The sequence below is a fragment of the Nycticebus coucang genome, chromosome 5 (genome assembly GCF_027406575.1).
Source record: "Nycticebus coucang isolate mNycCou1 chromosome 5, mNycCou1.pri, whole genome shotgun sequence".
NCBI classification, from domain to species: domain Eukaryota; kingdom Metazoa; phylum Chordata; class Mammalia; order Primates; family Lorisidae; genus Nycticebus; species Nycticebus coucang.
The window spans coordinates 63590862-63608417 of record NC_069784.1 but is presented as its reverse complement, the minus strand read 5'-3'; the positions used below and the strand labels follow the sequence as shown (position 1 = coordinate 63608417).

The window sequence follows — 17556 nt, the reverse complement described above, 5'->3', positions numbered from 1 at the left end:
TCCATCAGGGTTTGGCCTGAGCCACTGAAAGAATGATGTTACTTTAAAAAAAAAAAAAAAGGTGTTACTCTTTGTTGAGATGTAGAAAGCTGTGAGAGGAACAAGTTTTAGAGGTTGCATATTGAGATCATATTTGGATATGAGATGTGAGATCTCTGTTAGACTTGAAGGAGAGACTAAGTGAGGTGCGTAGTTTGCTATCAGTCTAGAGTTATGGAGGAGGCACTAGGAATCTAGATATGAATTTGTAAGTCATTATTAGCACACTGACAGTTTTTAAAGCCTGGAGACTAGATGAGACCCTGAGGGAATTAATGCAGATCAAAAAATGGTCAGGTGTGAAAAAATGCTATGGCACTCTACTGAGGGCTCATGCCTGTAATCCCAGCACTCTGGAAGGCTAGGCCGCAGGATTGCTTGAGTTTAGGAGTCCAAGACCAGCCTGGGCAAGAGCGAGATTCTGTCTCTACTAAAAAGAAAAAGCCTGGGCGGTGCCTGTGGCTCAAGGTGTAGGGTGCCGGCCCCATATACTGGAGGTGGCGGGTTCAAACCCGGCCCTGGCCAAAAACTGCAAAAGAGGAAAAAAAAAAAAAGAGAATACCTAGCTGGGCATTGTGGCAGGCACCTGTAGTCTCAGCTACTCGGGGTCTGAGATAGGAGGATTGCTTGAGCCCAGGACTTAAAGGTTGCTGTGAACTAGGCTGACGCCACAACACTCTAGCCTGGACAACAGGGTGAAACTCAAAAAAAAAAAAAAAAAATCAGTTGTTTCTTACCTTGCTGAGAGCTTAAGTAAGGTGAGAACTGAGTTGACTTTTGGATTTAACGCTGTGGAGTTTTATTTGTGACTTTACTCAAAGTTTCTTTTGTGAAATTTAGGTTAAAGCCTATGGAAAGATGTTAAGACTTCACTTAGATACTCTTTTAGGTAGACATTATTGATTGTATTGTATTTGAAAATATAAATTAGTTAAAAATAGGTTATTTAAGAATTGATTTGATTATACAAAGTAACTATGCTTATACTGTGATTCAGAAAAAAAGGTTGAAAAAGTCTGTCTTGCTGGAATTATGACATAATCACTAGTAGTTGTTTGAAGAGTGATTTTGGTTAGCATCCTTTCTGCTTGATAGCATATCCTAGTATGATCTTTTTTTTTTTTTTAATTAAATCATAAACACATAGATCATGTATACATTAATGCCCATTTATGGGTTACAATGTGCTGATTTCATATAGAATTAGGAACGCTTACATCACATTGGTTAATATATACTTCATCTCATTTACTTAATTATTGTGTTAAAGCATTTATACTCTATACTTAACAGATCCAACATGTACCCTTGCAGTATGCACCATAGGTGTGATTCCCACCATTCCTAGCATGATCTTTATCCTGACATGTAGGATGACCATGTACCCCCTGTAAGATTGAAGGAATTCCAACCTCCTATTAGGAAGTATGTAATCAGGAATTTTGAAGAACTAATTTAATTCACTTTATTACCAATTTGCTAATATCGTATCTTTAGTAGATGTAAGCCAGTAAATTTTAATGTACTGGTATAGAACTTAGAGTCTTTATGGAAGTTCCATTCACTGGTACTTTGTCTTTTGCTGTTATATTTGATTGTCAATTTCTAGAATTTTTGTTTTGTTTTTAAAAGTTCCAAGGTAGTATCTTTTAGAAATATAATTTAGGTTGACAAAACAGTTGCATTTACAATTTATTTTTCCATTTAAAATGTTTTAAGAAGGTGACATTGAGAATTACTAATTATAGAATTTTAATCTGGAAGGTTATCTTTAATGGAAATTATTACTTATTTTAATGTTGTTTAGGAAGATTCTTACCTCTGAAGACAATGTTAGGACCAAGATATGATAGTCAAGTTGCTGAAGAAAATAGGTTCCATCCCAGTATGCTCTCAAATTATCTGAAGAGTCTGAAGGTAAGAAACAAAACTTTTTTTGCTACTGATTTATTACTTCACCTCTCTTTTGTTTGTCAGATGGCTTTAAGAAAACCTTTATTTTGTTGGTGCCCCATAGCTCAGTGGGTAGTAGGGTGCTGGCCACATGCACCCATGGGGAACTTGAACCCAGCCCAGGCCAGCTAAACAACAATGACAACTGCAACAAAAAAATAGCTGGGAGTTGTGGTGGTTGCCTCTAATCCCAGGTGCTTGGGAGGCTGAGGCAAGAGAATCACTTAAGCTCAAGAGTTTGAATTACGGTGAGCTGTGATGCTACGGCACTCTATTGAGGGTGACATAATAAAAAACAAACAAAACAAAAAACCCCCTTTATTTTGAAATAATTAAACTTAGGAAGTTTGCATACTTGTACAGAGTTCTACCTTCCCCCAGCTTTTCCCAGTGGTGACATTTTATGTAATTGTAGTATTGTATCAAAAGCAGGAAATTAACTTTGGTACAGTACTACTACCTTATTCAGTTTTTATATGCATTTGTTTGTGTTTATGTATATGTCTATGTCTATACGGATAGATCTTGTTTGTAAAGTTGTTGTGATGATTGCAGAACTGTTCCATTTCCACAAAGGAACTCCCTTACACTACCCTTAGAGTTAGACCCTCTCCCCGCCCCTGACCGTGTACCCCCACAACTGTTGACCAATTCTCCATCTGTAGTTTTGGCACTTGGACAATGTTCTATAAATGGAATATAATAATGTAGGACCTTTTGGGATTAGCTTTTTTCACTAAGTGTAATGCCCCTGCAGTATATCCAAATTATTGCATGTATCAACAAAAGTTTATTCTTTTTTATTGTTGAATTGTATGGATGCACCAAAGTTTAATTGTTCTTCTGTTGAAGGACTTTGGGTTGTTTCCAGTTGTGGGGTATTGTAAATTTGTAAATTGTGGGGCTTCAGCCCTTGGTGTCTTGGAGTTAAAATTTTCCTCTTTTTTTTTTTTTGAGACAGAGTCTTTATCTTTGGTAAAGTGCAATGGCCTCATAGCTCGCAGGAATCTCAAACTTCTGGGCTCAAGTGATCCTCTTGCCTTAGCCTCTTGAGTAGCTGGGACTACAGGTGCCCGGCACAATGCTCAGCTACTTTTAGAGATCGCCCAAGCAATCCACCCACCTCGGCCTCCCAGAGTGCTGGGAGGACCTATAATTCAGCCTTTACAGGACATAATCCAAACCATAATACCAGTCTGTGTTACTATTTTATTTATGCTCTTGGTAGTCTTTGTTGTATGCTGTATTAGCACATGAATGAGTGTTGGTGCCCATTATGTGCAAGGCTCATCATGGGATAGAAAAGTAGCCACTTGGATTTAAAAAACTTGTTATTCACCCCCTTTCTCAGTGTAGCTTAGAATCATTGTTTATCTTTTATTTTAGCTTATTTATAAACTTTTAATTTTTATTATTAATAATTATACTGAAAATTAGAGCTAACATTTATAGTATTGAAGATTTCCTAGGCAATGTGCTGAGAGCTTGGTTTTAAAAGGTACTTAGCATACAAATTACATTAATCTCTTCATGTTTCAGTTCTCTAATATATATACACGATCTTGCTTTGTTGCCTGGGATAGAGTGTAGTGGTGTCATCCTAGGTCACTGTAACCTCAAATTCCCGGGCTCAAGTGATCCTCTTGCCTAAGACTCCAGAGTAGCTAGAACTACAGGCGCCTGCCACCACACCTGGCTAATTTTTTATATTTTGTAGAGATGGGGGTTTTGTTCTTGCTCAAGCTGGTCTTGAACTCCTGGCCTCAAGTAATCCTCCCACTTTACTCTCCCAAAGTGCTGGGATTATAAGTTCCCTCATCTTAAAAAGAAAATTCGTCCATGTAGAACAGTGCTTGGCACAGAGTAAGGGCTTCATTTAAATCTTACAAAAACTCTGTGAAGTAGTTACTGTTGCTGTCCTTCATGGATTGGGGTGATCTGTTATGAACGATAAATTTGTGTATGTGAAAATATGTATTTACATAAGTTTATACACATAGTCACAGGAACACGTCCACACAAACTCATCTCATGCACATTAATACATATACGTATATATTGAGCTTGTGGCGCTCAACAGTACAGAATACAATTTCAGTTTCCGTAGTTAAAATATTCCTATGCATTTAGAAAATCCACATTTTTCTGCTTCTCACCACTTTTCATTTGCTTATTTTGGACCTGAAGATAAACAACAGGAGTTCTAATCTAGCTCACTCAGAAGCTGTGTTATGATACCTAAATCTTTGAGCCTGGCCTTATGTAGTCTCTCAAGAAATTAGTAAAGCACATTATGGCAGCGAGATACATTTTAGACCTGAAGATAAACTTCAGGTCTTGTATGTGAAATTTAAATGTTTTTGCCATTTTTCCCCTTATAACAGTGGATTCTAATCATTATGTAGAACAATCTCTTGTAGGCAAATCCAACAATAGGTACTCAGTAAAACCAACAGCAAAGGAGAAAAGTAATGATCTAAAAGGTGCAGATTGTTTCTTTTGCCATTCTTTCTGGAGAGCACATACTTCAGAATGAGGTGGAATATATGTGAATTAACTGTCCTCTTGTTTGGGCTCAGTTCAGGTGTGCATTGTTTAGACTGTCTTACCAGGCTTAAGGTGATTCTAGGTTTTAAAGTTTTTTTAATACCACATAGCCCATGAACACAAGCCACCTCCTTCAGTTAATGTTCAGCAGAATAAATAATATTTTAGTTCCAACCCAGGAAGAAAAACTGGAAGAAAAACTATTGAGAGATGGGATTAAATTTCTAGTAAGATGTATACATGTGGCTATGTATACTGTTCTTTACTGGTTAATTTACAAAGGAATTTTGACTGTAAATAACCTTTTTACCCAGTGTACTCATTTGAGAATTTAACTAAGATGTGATTCTGCTCTTTAGAAAATAGAGAATGCATCCATTTGTTTCAAAATCCAGTGTTTAAAAAGTTGGTATTGTGTGATCTCCCTCTCACTTTTGCCTTCTGCCTACTTCTTCAACTATTCTCCCTCTATTCTCCATAGAGTCTACTCATTCTAGAATTTTTTTCTTTTCTTTTTTTTTAAGACAGAGTTTCACTCTGTCGCCCTTGGTAGAGTGCCGTGGCAGCACAGCTCACAGCGACCTCCAAATCCTGGGTTTAAGCGATTTTCTTGCCTCAGCCTCCCAAGTAGCTGGGACTACAGGCGCCCACCACAATGCCTGGCTATTTTTTGGTTGTAGTCGTCATTGTTGTTTGGCAGATTCGAACCTGCCAGCTCTGGTGTATGTGGTTGGCGTCCTAGCCGTTGGGCTACAAGTGCTGAGCCTCTTTCTAGAATTTTTAATGTATCCTTTCAGAATTTATTTAAGTAACAAAAATTATAGATTATTATTTTCACCGCTTTATACACAAGTTAGCACATTATATGTGCTAATGTGAACCATATTTTTACATAATATATGATTTTGAAAATATACTATTAATACACAAAGAACTTTCTTATTTTTTATAGCTTCATAGTATTCCATTAATATGTGTACAGATTGAATATCCCTAATCCACAAGTCTGAAATGCTTTCAAACCTGAATTTTTTTGAGCACCAATATGACCCTCAAAGGAAGTGCTTGTTGAAGCATTTCAGATTGGGATTTTCAGATTAGTGACTCTCAGCTGGTAAATTTTGTGCACATGTTCAAAATCTGAAACACTAATGCTCCCAAGCATTTCAGGTAAGGGATGCTTAACCTGTACCATAATTTATATAGTTAGGCCCTGACTGATTTACCTGGATGATTCCTTCAGATTCGTGTTGGCATTTTTTTGAGATTTACTGACACAGGGTTATTTTTACTAGTTTTGTGTGTCTTCAGTACATTTGCACCTATGCATTGCTTCTACTTCACTGTAACCTGGTTAGTCTTCAGATTCCTTAGCTTTTGTGTAGACGAGAGATAGGTTACTTTTGTTTTCTTTGTTGGCATTTTCTTTTCCTTTCTATTTTTTTTTTTTTTTAATTGAGACAGAGTCTCACTATGTCGCCCTTGGGAGAGTGCCATGCTGTCACAGCTCACAGCAACCTCAAACTCTTGAGCTTAAGCGGTTCTCTTGCCTCAGCCATCCAAGTAGCTGGGACTACAGACACCTGCCACATTGCCTGGCCATTTTTTGTTGCAGTTGTCATTGTTGTTCAGGTGTCCTGGGCTGGATTCGAACCCGCCACCCTCAGTGTATGTGGTTGACGCCATAACACCTGAGTTATGGAGGCCGAGCCAGTAAAGAGTTCTTTCTTTTCAACCTTAACTTTTGAAAAAATATAACTTTAGGCTTTGGTATATTCTCAGAAAATAGACAGAAGAGTAATTAATCAGAAGGGAGATATATCCTTATCTATAGGGATTTATGTATGGCATAGCAGCTTGTCTCATCTTTTATATTCTTTTTTTTTGCAGTTTTTGGCCAAGGCTGGATTTGAACCTGCCACCTCCGGCATATGGGGCCAGCGCCCTACCCCTTTGAGCCACAGGCGCCGCCCTTGTCTCATCTTTTAATGAACAGTCACAAACCAATGAGGGGGGTCAGGGACATGTGAAAACAAACTGTCCCTGACATCCCCCCACCACTGTCACATACATTTAAACCTAGGCTATGATATGGTGTAGTTAATAGATATTAACAGAGTGATTGCTACTGGGAATGCTGTGATGGTGTGTGTCTAGAACTTGAGTTGTGGTATATTCCAGATAGATCCTATTCCTGCTCTAGCCTCCTGTCTAATAAATCATAGATACAGATGGTAGATGCAGAAAATGCGGTCAGGCTGGACTCAGTGGTTCACACCTATAATACCAGCATTTTGGGAGGCTGAGCTGGGAAGGACCACTTGAGGCTTAGTTGTTCAAGACAGTAGTAAGGAAAGCTTGAGCCTGATAGTTTGAGGCTACAGTGAGCTGTGATTGCACCATGGCACTTCAGCCTGGATCACTCAGCAAGACCATATCTCTTAAAAAATAAAGAAAACACAGGGAATGTTTTCTTTATTGGATAGACTTTTGTGATGTTGGAAGTGGAATCTGCTTGCTTATTAGTTCCTTCATTAGTTTCAAGGTTCATTTATTTCACTGAGTACCTGCTAAATTCTGGTGTATTGAATTAAGATTTGGATGAATGGTACTTTCATTGTCAATTATTCAGTGGCATAGTGAACATAAAAATCTCCCTCAAAGTAGATGGATGAACTATATGGTATTATCATTTATTTAGTTAACTTATTTTGGAACAAATTAAATTACCAGTAAATCTGCCCTTTTTTATTTTATATTTTTTAAGGTTAAAATGGGGTTGTTGGTGGACTTGACCAATACTTCAAGGTTTTATGACAGAAATGACATAGAAAAAGAAGGAATCAAATATATAAAACTTCAGTGTAAAGGGTAAGTTACATATTAAAACTCCTCAATATTGAAACCTTCTTTATTGAAATTTGTAATCTTTTTATTTTTCAAAAATTTTTTTTCCATATTACTAGACATGGTGAGTGCCCTACAACTGAGAATACTGAAACATTTATCCGTCTGTGTGAGCGGTTTAATGAAAGAAATCCACCTGAACTTATAGGTAAGTTTGGCTTTAACTACTATTAAATATTTTATTTTATAGTTAGTTTTCTGTTCTTTTTTTTGAGACAGAGTCTCAGAGTGCCATGACGTCACAGCTCACAGCAACCTCCAACTCTTTTTTTTTTTTTTTTTTTGAGACAGAGCCTCAAGCTGACACCTGTGGTGTCCACCCTCCAATTCTTGGGCTTAAGCAGTTCTCTTGCCTCAGCCTCCCAAGTAGCTGGGACTACAGGCGCCCGGCTATTTTTGTTGTTGTTGCAGTTGTCATTGTTTTAGTTGGCCCAGGCTGGGTTCGAACCTGCCAGCCTCTGTGTATGTGGCTTGCATAGTAACCACTGTGCTACGGGTGCCAAGCCTTTTTATTTATTTATTTATTTTTAACAAGTAAGTTGTTACAGAATTTTTTTCTCTTGTAAATAATCACCAAGTAATGTTTATTAAAGTTGGGACTAACTTTTATGAGTTGTTACATGCATTTTTATAATATTATGTTTTTAGGGATAAAGCCCTAATTACCCTTCTTCAAGTATGACTGTTGGGAAACTCTATATTTACTTTTTATAATTTTAAATATTGTACTGTATATAGTCTTTTCTCATTTGGCATTTCTGATAGTAATACGTGATGCTGTAGTTTGTTTTTGCTGCCTTATGGTTGTCACATGAATATACTGCAGTTTTTTCTCTTGTTGATGGATAGTTTCTTCATCAACTATTTATTGATTGCTACTCTGTGCCAGGCACAGGCTTTTGGAACATGCCATGGAAGAAAACAGAGAAAAAGCCCCTGTTTTTGTGGAGCTTATATTCTAGTGTGGACTGGAGGTGGGAGGAGGGAAGAGGGAGGGCAGATAATAAACAATAAATATAGCAAGTAAATTTTCCTAAAATGACATTCACTTAAAATGACATTTGAATTATTTTTGATATTATAAACAATACTGCTAGGAGTTGTCTTCTAGAATTTGTAAAGTTTGTTTTAACTTTGAGTCTTTGTTCTTTCTGGTATTTATGTTGGTATATGGTTTACATTGAGAATCCACTTTAAATGTTTTCTATGTAACTATTCATTTGTTTCAGCACAGTTATTTGAACCATTTTCTCTTGAGGACTAGATAACATGAATTAACTTCTTATACGTACTCCTTGAAAAATTTTCTGATTCATTGTCTTTAAAATTTTTCATAATATGTACAATTTTTGTGTTATCAAAATATTTTTTCTTTTGATGTCTTCATTATTTGGTTTTAGGTAGCTATTGTTTTTCCCCATAGAGAAAATTGGTAATAGTAAGAAGTTTAGGGGATGTGTTCTTACGCAAGAAAAAAGGAATTTCCCTGCAAACAATAACTAGCTAAAAAATACAATTAGAGAATGGACTTATTAATGTTAATAATATTGGCTAACATTTATTAAATATTTCCTCTCTGCTAGTCTCTGTGTAAGTCCTGTCATATACGTTGTCTCATTTTCTTACAGCAATCATATTAGGTAGATATTTTTTTGTCACCCCAATGAGAAATGAAGGCTTGGAAAAGTTAAGGATGACCTTAACCTTTAAAGGATCTAATACAGTCTCTACTCCTTACTAGCTGTGTGAATGACCTCAAGAAAGGGGTCTAATACAGTCTCTACCCCTTACTAGCTGTGTGAATGACCTCAAGAAAGGGGTTTTGAGGTTGCTTAAGAAAGGGGTCATTCGCACAGCTAGTAGGTGGTAGAGACTGTATTAGATCCTGAAGAGTCTTGAGTGGATAGCTCATACTCCAAACTTTCTTTCTTTTCTATAACAGAAGTATAAAGAAATTGTAACCAAGGAATTAAGTTACTAAGAAATGTAAGCGGTTTTTATGAAGAGAATATACTTAAATATTAAAATGGAAACTTGAGGAAATGGAGACACATTACTTATTTCCACACTAATTTTAAATTTTTAATGTAATTCCAAGCAAAATCCTGATGAGACTTTGGCAGAATTACTATGAAGTTAATCTATTAAATCCACTGCCTCCAGTATTTATTTATTTATTTTTTTTTTTGTAGAGACAGAGTCTCACTGTACTGCCCTTGGGTAGAGTGACGTGGCGTCACACGGCTCACAGCAACCTCCAACTCCTGGGCTTAAGCGATTCTCTTGCCTCAGCCTCCCGAGTAGCTGGGACTACAGGCACCCGCCGCAATGCCCAGCTATTTTTTTGTTGCAGTTTGGCTGGGGCTGGGTTTGAACCCGCCACCCTCGGCATATGGGGCCGGCGCCCTACTCACTGAGCCACAGGCGCCGCCCTCCAGTATTTATTGAGCACAGAAAAAAAGTTTGGCCAATCAAATAGGCAAGATTATGAGCAAGAGGCTGGCATGGTGGCTCACACTTATAATCCCAGCACTCTGGGAGCCTGAGGCAGGTGGATGGCCTGAGATCAGGCCTTTGAGACCAGCCTGAGCTATAGCAAGACCCCATCTCTAAAAAGAAAAAATAGGTAGGCATTTTGGGAGGTGCCTGTAGTCCCAGCTACTTAGGAGGCTGAGGCAAGAGAATTTCTTGAGCCCAGGAATTTGAGGTTTGCTGTAAGCTATGACACCATGGCTCTTTACCAGGGGCAACAAAGTGAAACTGTCTCAAAAAAAAAAAAAAAAAGATTATAAGCAAGAAAAAATTTAAAAACAAGTAATAAGAGGAGTTTTTTTTTTTTTTTAACTAATTATAACATGGGGAAGTGGCTGGGTGTGGTGCCTCATGCCTATAATCCTAGAATCCTAAATATTATTCTATTTAGAAATAAACATATCCTACACTCTGGGAGGTTGATGCAGGCGGATTGCTTGAGCTCAGGAGTTCAAGACCAGCCTGACCAAGAGTGAGACCCTGTCTTTACTAAAACATAGAAAAATTAGCTGGGCCTTGGGGTGGGTGCCTATAGTACCAGCTACTTGGGAGGCTGAGGCAAGAGGATTGCTGAAGTCCAAGAGTTTGAGGTTGGTGTAAGCTATGATGCCATGGCAATCCATGCAGGGTAAGAGAGCGAGATTGTGTCTCAAAGGAAAAAAAAAAGAAATTGAAAAATATATGCTGTAGCCAGCCAGGCCTTATGGCAGGTGCCTGTAGTCCCAGCTACTTGGGAGGCTGAGGCAAGAGAATCACTTAAGCCCAAGAGTTGGAGGTTGCTGAGAGCTGTGATGCAACAGCACTCTACCGAGGGCGACATAGTGAGACTCTGTCTCAAACAAACAAACAAAAAATGCTAAAGTAATGGATAGTACAATACTAGTTTCCTGGTAATGATGGATGTGTTTTCAAATTAGAGGGGAAGTCTGATTATGTCTGTTACTATCAAGGATTGGATAAAATGGATGTAGTCATACTTTGTTAGTATTAATTGGTATAACCTCTCTGGAAGGACAATTTGGGGATAACATCTGAAGATTCTTAAAAGTATTCATACCCTTTGACTCATCAAGACCAGATCTAAGAACCTACTTAAGGCAGTAGTCAGAGATGGATATAATGATTTTATGACTATGAAATGAATTGCATCACAGTTTCCTTGGTTAGAAACCAAATCAAACCTTGGAATCAACATATGTATTAGAGAAAAGCAGATCATTTACATTGCATAATATGCAGCTATTATTTAACAAAATCATAGTAGGGGATATATATGAAATAGTATTAAGTGATGTGTGTATATGTATATATTTACACATTCAGATGACTGTATATAACAAATACATATATACAGGGTGTCCATAAGGTTTGTGCGCAATTTACAGTTTAAAACTATTCTCTGTACTTAGGTGTATGACTGGTAGATAGGCCTTAAAATAGTACTGAGGCCTCAGTATGAGAAATTAAAAACAACTCACCAAACTGTTTTCTCATCTGAGAAGGCATTGTAGGGGCAAATGGTGAGGAAACTCAAAGAATTCAAAATAGGACAGTCAAGGACATCTTAGATGTTAAGACTAAGTCAAGGAGTCTTAACATCTGGAAGGCCATAATTTCAGAAAAATTTCTACTCCAGGTTAGGAAAATGAGTTCGCCTTTGTTATAAATTATGCAGTTGTATTCTTGGAAGACCCTATAGCAGCAGTTCTCAACCTGTGGATCACAACCCACAGAAACTGTATTAAAGGGCCACGGCATTAGGAAGGTTGAGAACCACTGTGCTATAGGAAAAATTTCTAAATTGAGGGTTTTATAGGTTATGAATATTATAGAACTTACTATTATATAGGATCTATTTTACATACTGGCCTTGAGTGTGTTCATGTGTTGCTTTGGACCTGCCAAGTCTGAGGCAAAGGGTGAATTGTCATTTATTGTAATATTCTGAAGACAGTAACAGAAACTGGTCTTAGAACTGGTTGCTGGTAACACCCTTTTATACAGAGAGCACTAAAGGATCAGGTTTAACAGTTGCAAACCAATGTGGGTGGTCAGAACCCATCTAAGTAGTCTTAGGATAGGAAAATATTGGCCTGTGTTTATTTGCAATTTTTTAATTGCTTATAGTTTCAGAGAAGGAATTTTGTTTTTTCCCAACTATCACTTTATTTTTATCACTATGCTTAAGTTACATGGAAAAAAAGACAACCAAGCAGTTCTGCCCATTCAGAAAAGTTTCCCATCCACATGTTATGTGGTGACAAATAACTGGGAATGGTGACGTCTTTGGGCCAAGACTGACAAGGAAGAATGGCTCAGGTGCTACGGTTCATCTCTAGTATGACACGCTGGCCAGCACAAGCCAGGGTGACTCTGAGCCTTTAGTGCTGGGCACAGATTCCGACCTCTTGTCTGAAGCCAGCAAGTCAAGGGAAAAAATTGGGTACTTGATATACTTTCCTTTCAAAATTTACATAAAACACCCTTTTCCACTCTAATAGTCCAGATATTTTTCCTTTCATAGCCTACCATGTAGCTGCAGACTCTTCTGCCTCAAGGTGTAAACAAAGAAAAAAAATTATCAATATCTGCATAATGTTCTCTCTGCACACTGCTGTTGGATGGAAAATACAAAATAAAAAAAAGAAAAATTTCGTCTTAGATTCTCACAACCTCTTGTTCTACAGTTCATGAATCCAACTCTGATGCTAAGGTGACAGGGTGTGTCAGTAGATTTTTGTTTCCAGTGAAGGAGACCTGGGGAAAGAGCTGGATTTCTTTCTTTCTTTTCAAGAGTTATCAGTGGTCCATGCTCCTCAAAGCCTTCACTCTCTTCAACTAAAGCACGTTCCAGGATCACACAGCCTTCCTTATAATGCTGGCTGACTTCAGTGGCCAGCTCATAGTTCCATCCCAGTTTGCTATTGGAGTTTTTGCAGATTACATCTTGAACTGTGTGGTGGCCAGTGAACCTGACCCGGTCTTGAACTTCACTGTACTGTAGGTTAACTACCTATTAAAAAGAAATGCTCGCCGGGCGCGGTGGCTCACGCCTGTAATCCCAGCACTGTGGGAAGCTGAGGAGGGAGAATCGCTTGAGCTCAGGAGTTCGCGACTCTCCTGAGCGACAGTGAGACCCCGACTTGTGAAAAAAATGGAAAAACCCAGCCGGGCGCCGTGGCGAGCACCTGTAATCCCAGCGGCTTCCGGAGGCTGAGGCAGCGGGGTGCCCGCAGCCCGAGTCTGAGGTTGTGGTGAGCTACCACGCCCACTGCACTCTGCTCAGGGGCATAGGGTGGGACCCTGTCTCAACAACAAAAAAAAAAAAAAAAAAAAAAAAAAAAGAAACGCTCTTTAGTCATGCCAGTGCACGTAGTGGAGATGAGTTCTCAGCAGTTGGACAGGATTGTGTCACTGCACAAGAAAGCAGACAGGTAACACCAATATAATCAGGGAAAATTCTGCCCATTTTTATAACTGAAGTTCAAAAAACCCCTGTGGTGAGAACCATGGCTGCCAGTGGCTGTTTGCTCCTCAACTGGGATCCAGAGAAGGCATTTTTATAAGCCGTGCACACATTCTTGTTGAAGCATATTTGTGACCAGTTGTAAACATTTGTAATGTGGTATAGGGGCCAAGGGACAGCTCCCCGTTTGCCCTCTGAAAGTTCTCTGAGAAACTGACAAAAGGCACATTATAGGGGAAAAGATCTGCAAACTTATTAGCCTGCACATGGAAGAATCAGTGATTACCCAGCATGCAGTGGGGTATAGATGTTTATGTAATCTTTTCTTACAGAGACGTGTGGATGATTTTAGGCGGTTAATAAGTGAATTTTAGGGGAGATTCAGTGGTCTTGAAGAACATGCAGTGGCCTGGGGTAATGTCTGTTGGGCCCACAGAACAGACAGTGGTTTGTGACAAAAGTCTGTCCAGGTGTGTTGACAGAGTCTTCATTCTTTTTTCCTGTGATGTGAGTTCAGTTAAAGAAAACTCATGGAATGGATCAGAGGTAATTGGTTTCTTCTTTGGTGGGTCCAGACTCTAGGCAGATAAGGAAACAACGTGGTTCTGTGCTTTGAGAGAGACAGACAGGATTGAGAGAAGGTGGAGAAAGTTGGAGATCCTTTTGGGCTGCCTCTGCGGTTCATCATATCAAAGTGCCATATTTTTGGGTAAAAGTTTGTTGTTGTTTTTTTTTTTTTTTGAGACAGAGTCTCAAGCTGTTGCCCTGGGTAGAGTGCTGTAGTGTCACAGCTCACAGCAACCTCCAACTCCTGGGCTTAAGCAATTCTCTTGCCTCAGTCTCCCGAGTAGCTGGGACTATAGGCACCCACCACAACACCTGGCTATTTTTGGTTGTAGTTGTCATTGTTGTTTGGCCGGCCCTGTGGATTCCAACCCGCCAGCTCAGGTGTATGTGGCTGGTGCCTTAGCTGCTTGAGCTACAGGCGCGGAGTCAGTTTTTTTTTTTGGAGACAGAGTCTCAAGCTTTTGCCCTCGGTAGAGTGCTGTGCTGTTATAGCTCACAACAATCTCCAACTCTTGGGGTCAAGTGATCCTCTTGTCTCAGTTTTTTTTTTTTTTTTTTCTATTTTTAGTAGAGAAGGGTTATTGCTTTTGCTCTGTCTGGTCTCGAACTTGGGAGCTCAAGCTATCCACCACCTTGGCCTCCTAGAGTGCTAGGATTATAGGCTTGAGTCACTGCGCTCGGCCAAGTTAGTTAGTTTTTTTTTTTTTTTTAAAGCTGTCCTGGTTTTGGGCGGTGCCTGTGGCTCAGTGGGTAGGGCACCAGCCCCATATACCAAGGATGGCGGGTTTAAACCTGGCCCTGGCCAAACTGCAACAACAACAACAAAAATAGCCGGGCGTTGTGGTGGGCGCCTATAGTCCCAGCTACTTGGGAGGCTGAGGCAAGAGAATCACTTATGCCCAGGAGTTTGAGGTTGCTGTGAGCTGTGATGTCACAGTACTCTATGGAGAGCGATAAAATCAGACTATCTCAAAAACAAAAAAAAGCTATCTTTTTTTTTTTAAAAAAAGTTTTAAAAGTAGCTGAGGTGATCATTAACTGGATCAGCTGTTGATTATGATCAATTATTAATTGATAATTGGTGTGGGTATGGGTTAATACTGTAGGCTGCCTGAAATCTTTTATAATCTTTAGGAAAAACTACTGCTTCGCAGTCCCTTAGCTGAAACTCTTGGGGCCAGATGTTTCCAGTTTTCACCATATGCTGACCCTGCTGAGGCAGTACTTACCACTCAGTTCTTTTAATTATGGAAACTTACAGACATACGCAAAGTGGTGAGAAAAGTAGTATGAAATCCCATGTATCCATTGTCTGATTTCACTAATTATTATTTTGATTTTTTTTATCTTTCCCCATCCCCTTAACAAGTTTTTTGAGTATAGTCAGCTTTTGTATCCAGCTCAAAAACATTAGAAAGAAAATACTAACAAAAAATTGTAATAGAATAAAAAATACAAATAAAAAGAATACAGTATAACAGCTGTTTACATACATTGTATGAGGTAGTATGAATAATCTGGAGATGATTAAAATAAGCATATGGGAGGATATGTGTGGGTTATATGCAAATACTATACCATTTTATGCAAGGCATTTGAGTATCTGAGTATTTTGGTATTTAAGGGTGGGGGTCCTGGAATTGATCGTCTGATGATTCTGAGGAACAACTGCATTTGATTTTTTTTTTGCTTTTATTACTGTTAAAAAAAATGAAGAGGTGGGGTGTTGCTATGTTGCCAGGGATGGACTTGTGGTTGGGCTCAAGCGATCTACTTGGGCTCCTGAGTAGCTGGGATATCAGTCACTGGGCCCACCTCTTATTGTTATTTTTAATTGACACATATGAATGTGTGTTCTTATGGGGTACAGTGTGGTATTTTGATACATGTATACCATTATAAGGATCAAATCAGGTTAATTAGCATTTTCATTTCCTAAAACTGTATTTTAGAGCAAATCATAGGTATATCATTTTACTAAAATTTTCACTATACATCTCTGATAATACTTCTGCATCATGCAATAATTATGTTAAAAAAGTTAACAAATTCCTTAATGTCATCTCAATTTTAGATTGTCTCAGTTATCTAAAAAATGTCTTTTAAAGTTTGTTTTGCAGGGCTGATGCAGTGGCTTCTGCCTGTAATCCTAGCACTCTGGGAGGCTGAGGTGAGAGGATTACTTGAGTTCAGGAGTTGGAGACCAGCCTGAGCAATAGTGAGATCTGGGCTCTACTAAAAATAGAAGAGTTAGCCAGGCCTGATGGCAGGGATCTGTAGTCCTAGCTACTTGGGAGGCTGAGCCAGGAGAAGCACTTGAGCACAAGAGTTTGAGATTGCTGTGACCTTTGCCCTGTACTCTACCCAGGATGACAGATTGAAACCTGGTCTCAAAAAAAAAAAAAAGTTTATTTTTTAAACCAGGATCTAGCAGTATCCGAGTATTTCATTTTCTTATGTCTCGCTAATTTTCTCTTTTTAAATGCCATCAATTTGTTGGCGAAACCAGATAATTTTTCTGTAAAATGTTCCATGTTCTGGATTTATCTAATTGCTTCCCCAGGGTTTATCAGTTAACTTGTTCCCTTATCTCCTGTAGGTCTTGTAATGATAGTGAAGGCTAGAGACATAATTAGATTCACTTTTAGGGTTTTAGGCAAGAATTCATGTTTGTTACTCTACTTCTTTCACACCACACCAGGAAGTCTTGTTATACTCCTTGTGGTGCTAAGGTGAGTAAGGGGTTCAAGTGGTGGCAGCTGGTTTCCTCTGTTATAAAGTTTTCTGTTTTATCTTTTACTTAATGACTTTAGTGCCCATTGATGACTGTGCGTAGGTCTAGTATTTCATTAGGGATTGCAAAAGATTCCCATTCTTTAATTTCTTCTATATATTAACTAGAATTCTTCTTTAGTAAAGAACTATTCCTTCTCAACAATTTGGTTATCCTGAAATGCAGTTTGTATTGGGAATGCAAGTTAAATATTTAATTTTTTTGTTATTTTTCTTTTTTCTTTTTTTTTTTTTGTAGAGACAGAGTCTCACTTTACTGCCCTTGGTAGAGTGCCGTGGCGTCACACGGCTCACAACAACCTCCAACTCTTGGGCTTACGCGATTCTCTTGCCTCAGCCTCCCGAGCAGCCGGGACTACAGGTGCCCGCCACAACGCCCGGCTATTTTTTTGTTGCAGTTTGGCTGGGGCTGGGTTTGAACCCGCCACCCTCGGTATATGGGGCTGGCACCCTCCTCACTGAGCCACAGGCGCTGCCCATGTTATTTTTCAATATTTAGATCGACTTGGTATTCTAGAACTTGATAATTTTTATTTTCTTCGAGTATACATATATATAGATACATAAACTATAAACTCATAACTGTTTATATAGTTGATAGATTTAAGTCAGCCACACCTGATATTTATTCCCTTTTAATATTACTCCAGGAGTCTTTGATGGTTTGTTTTCTGGCAAAAGATGTTTTGTAGACTTAGAATCAATGATTTCTCCAAGGAGCCTAGTTTCTTTTAGTGGAAAGTAGTATTTAG

The 17556-nt window shown here is 38.7% G+C and overlaps 1 protein-coding gene across 5 annotated transcripts in view; it reads left to right on the top strand.

Moving 5' to 3' along the window:
* The window catches only part of RNGTT (RNA guanylyltransferase and 5'-phosphatase), a 425603-nt gene that overhangs the window by 32610 nt on the left and 375437 nt on the right, over positions 1-17556 (top strand). For all 5 annotated transcript variants that reach the window (XM_053591687.1, XM_053591688.1, XM_053591692.1 and 2 more), the window contains 3 exons: positions 1847-1956; positions 7307-7410; positions 7506-7594. In XM_053591687.1, coding sequence (XP_053447662.1) covers positions 1847-1956; positions 7307-7410; positions 7506-7594 — 303 coding nt within the window. The remainder of the gene's footprint in view (positions 1-1846; positions 1957-7306; positions 7411-7505; positions 7595-17556) is intronic.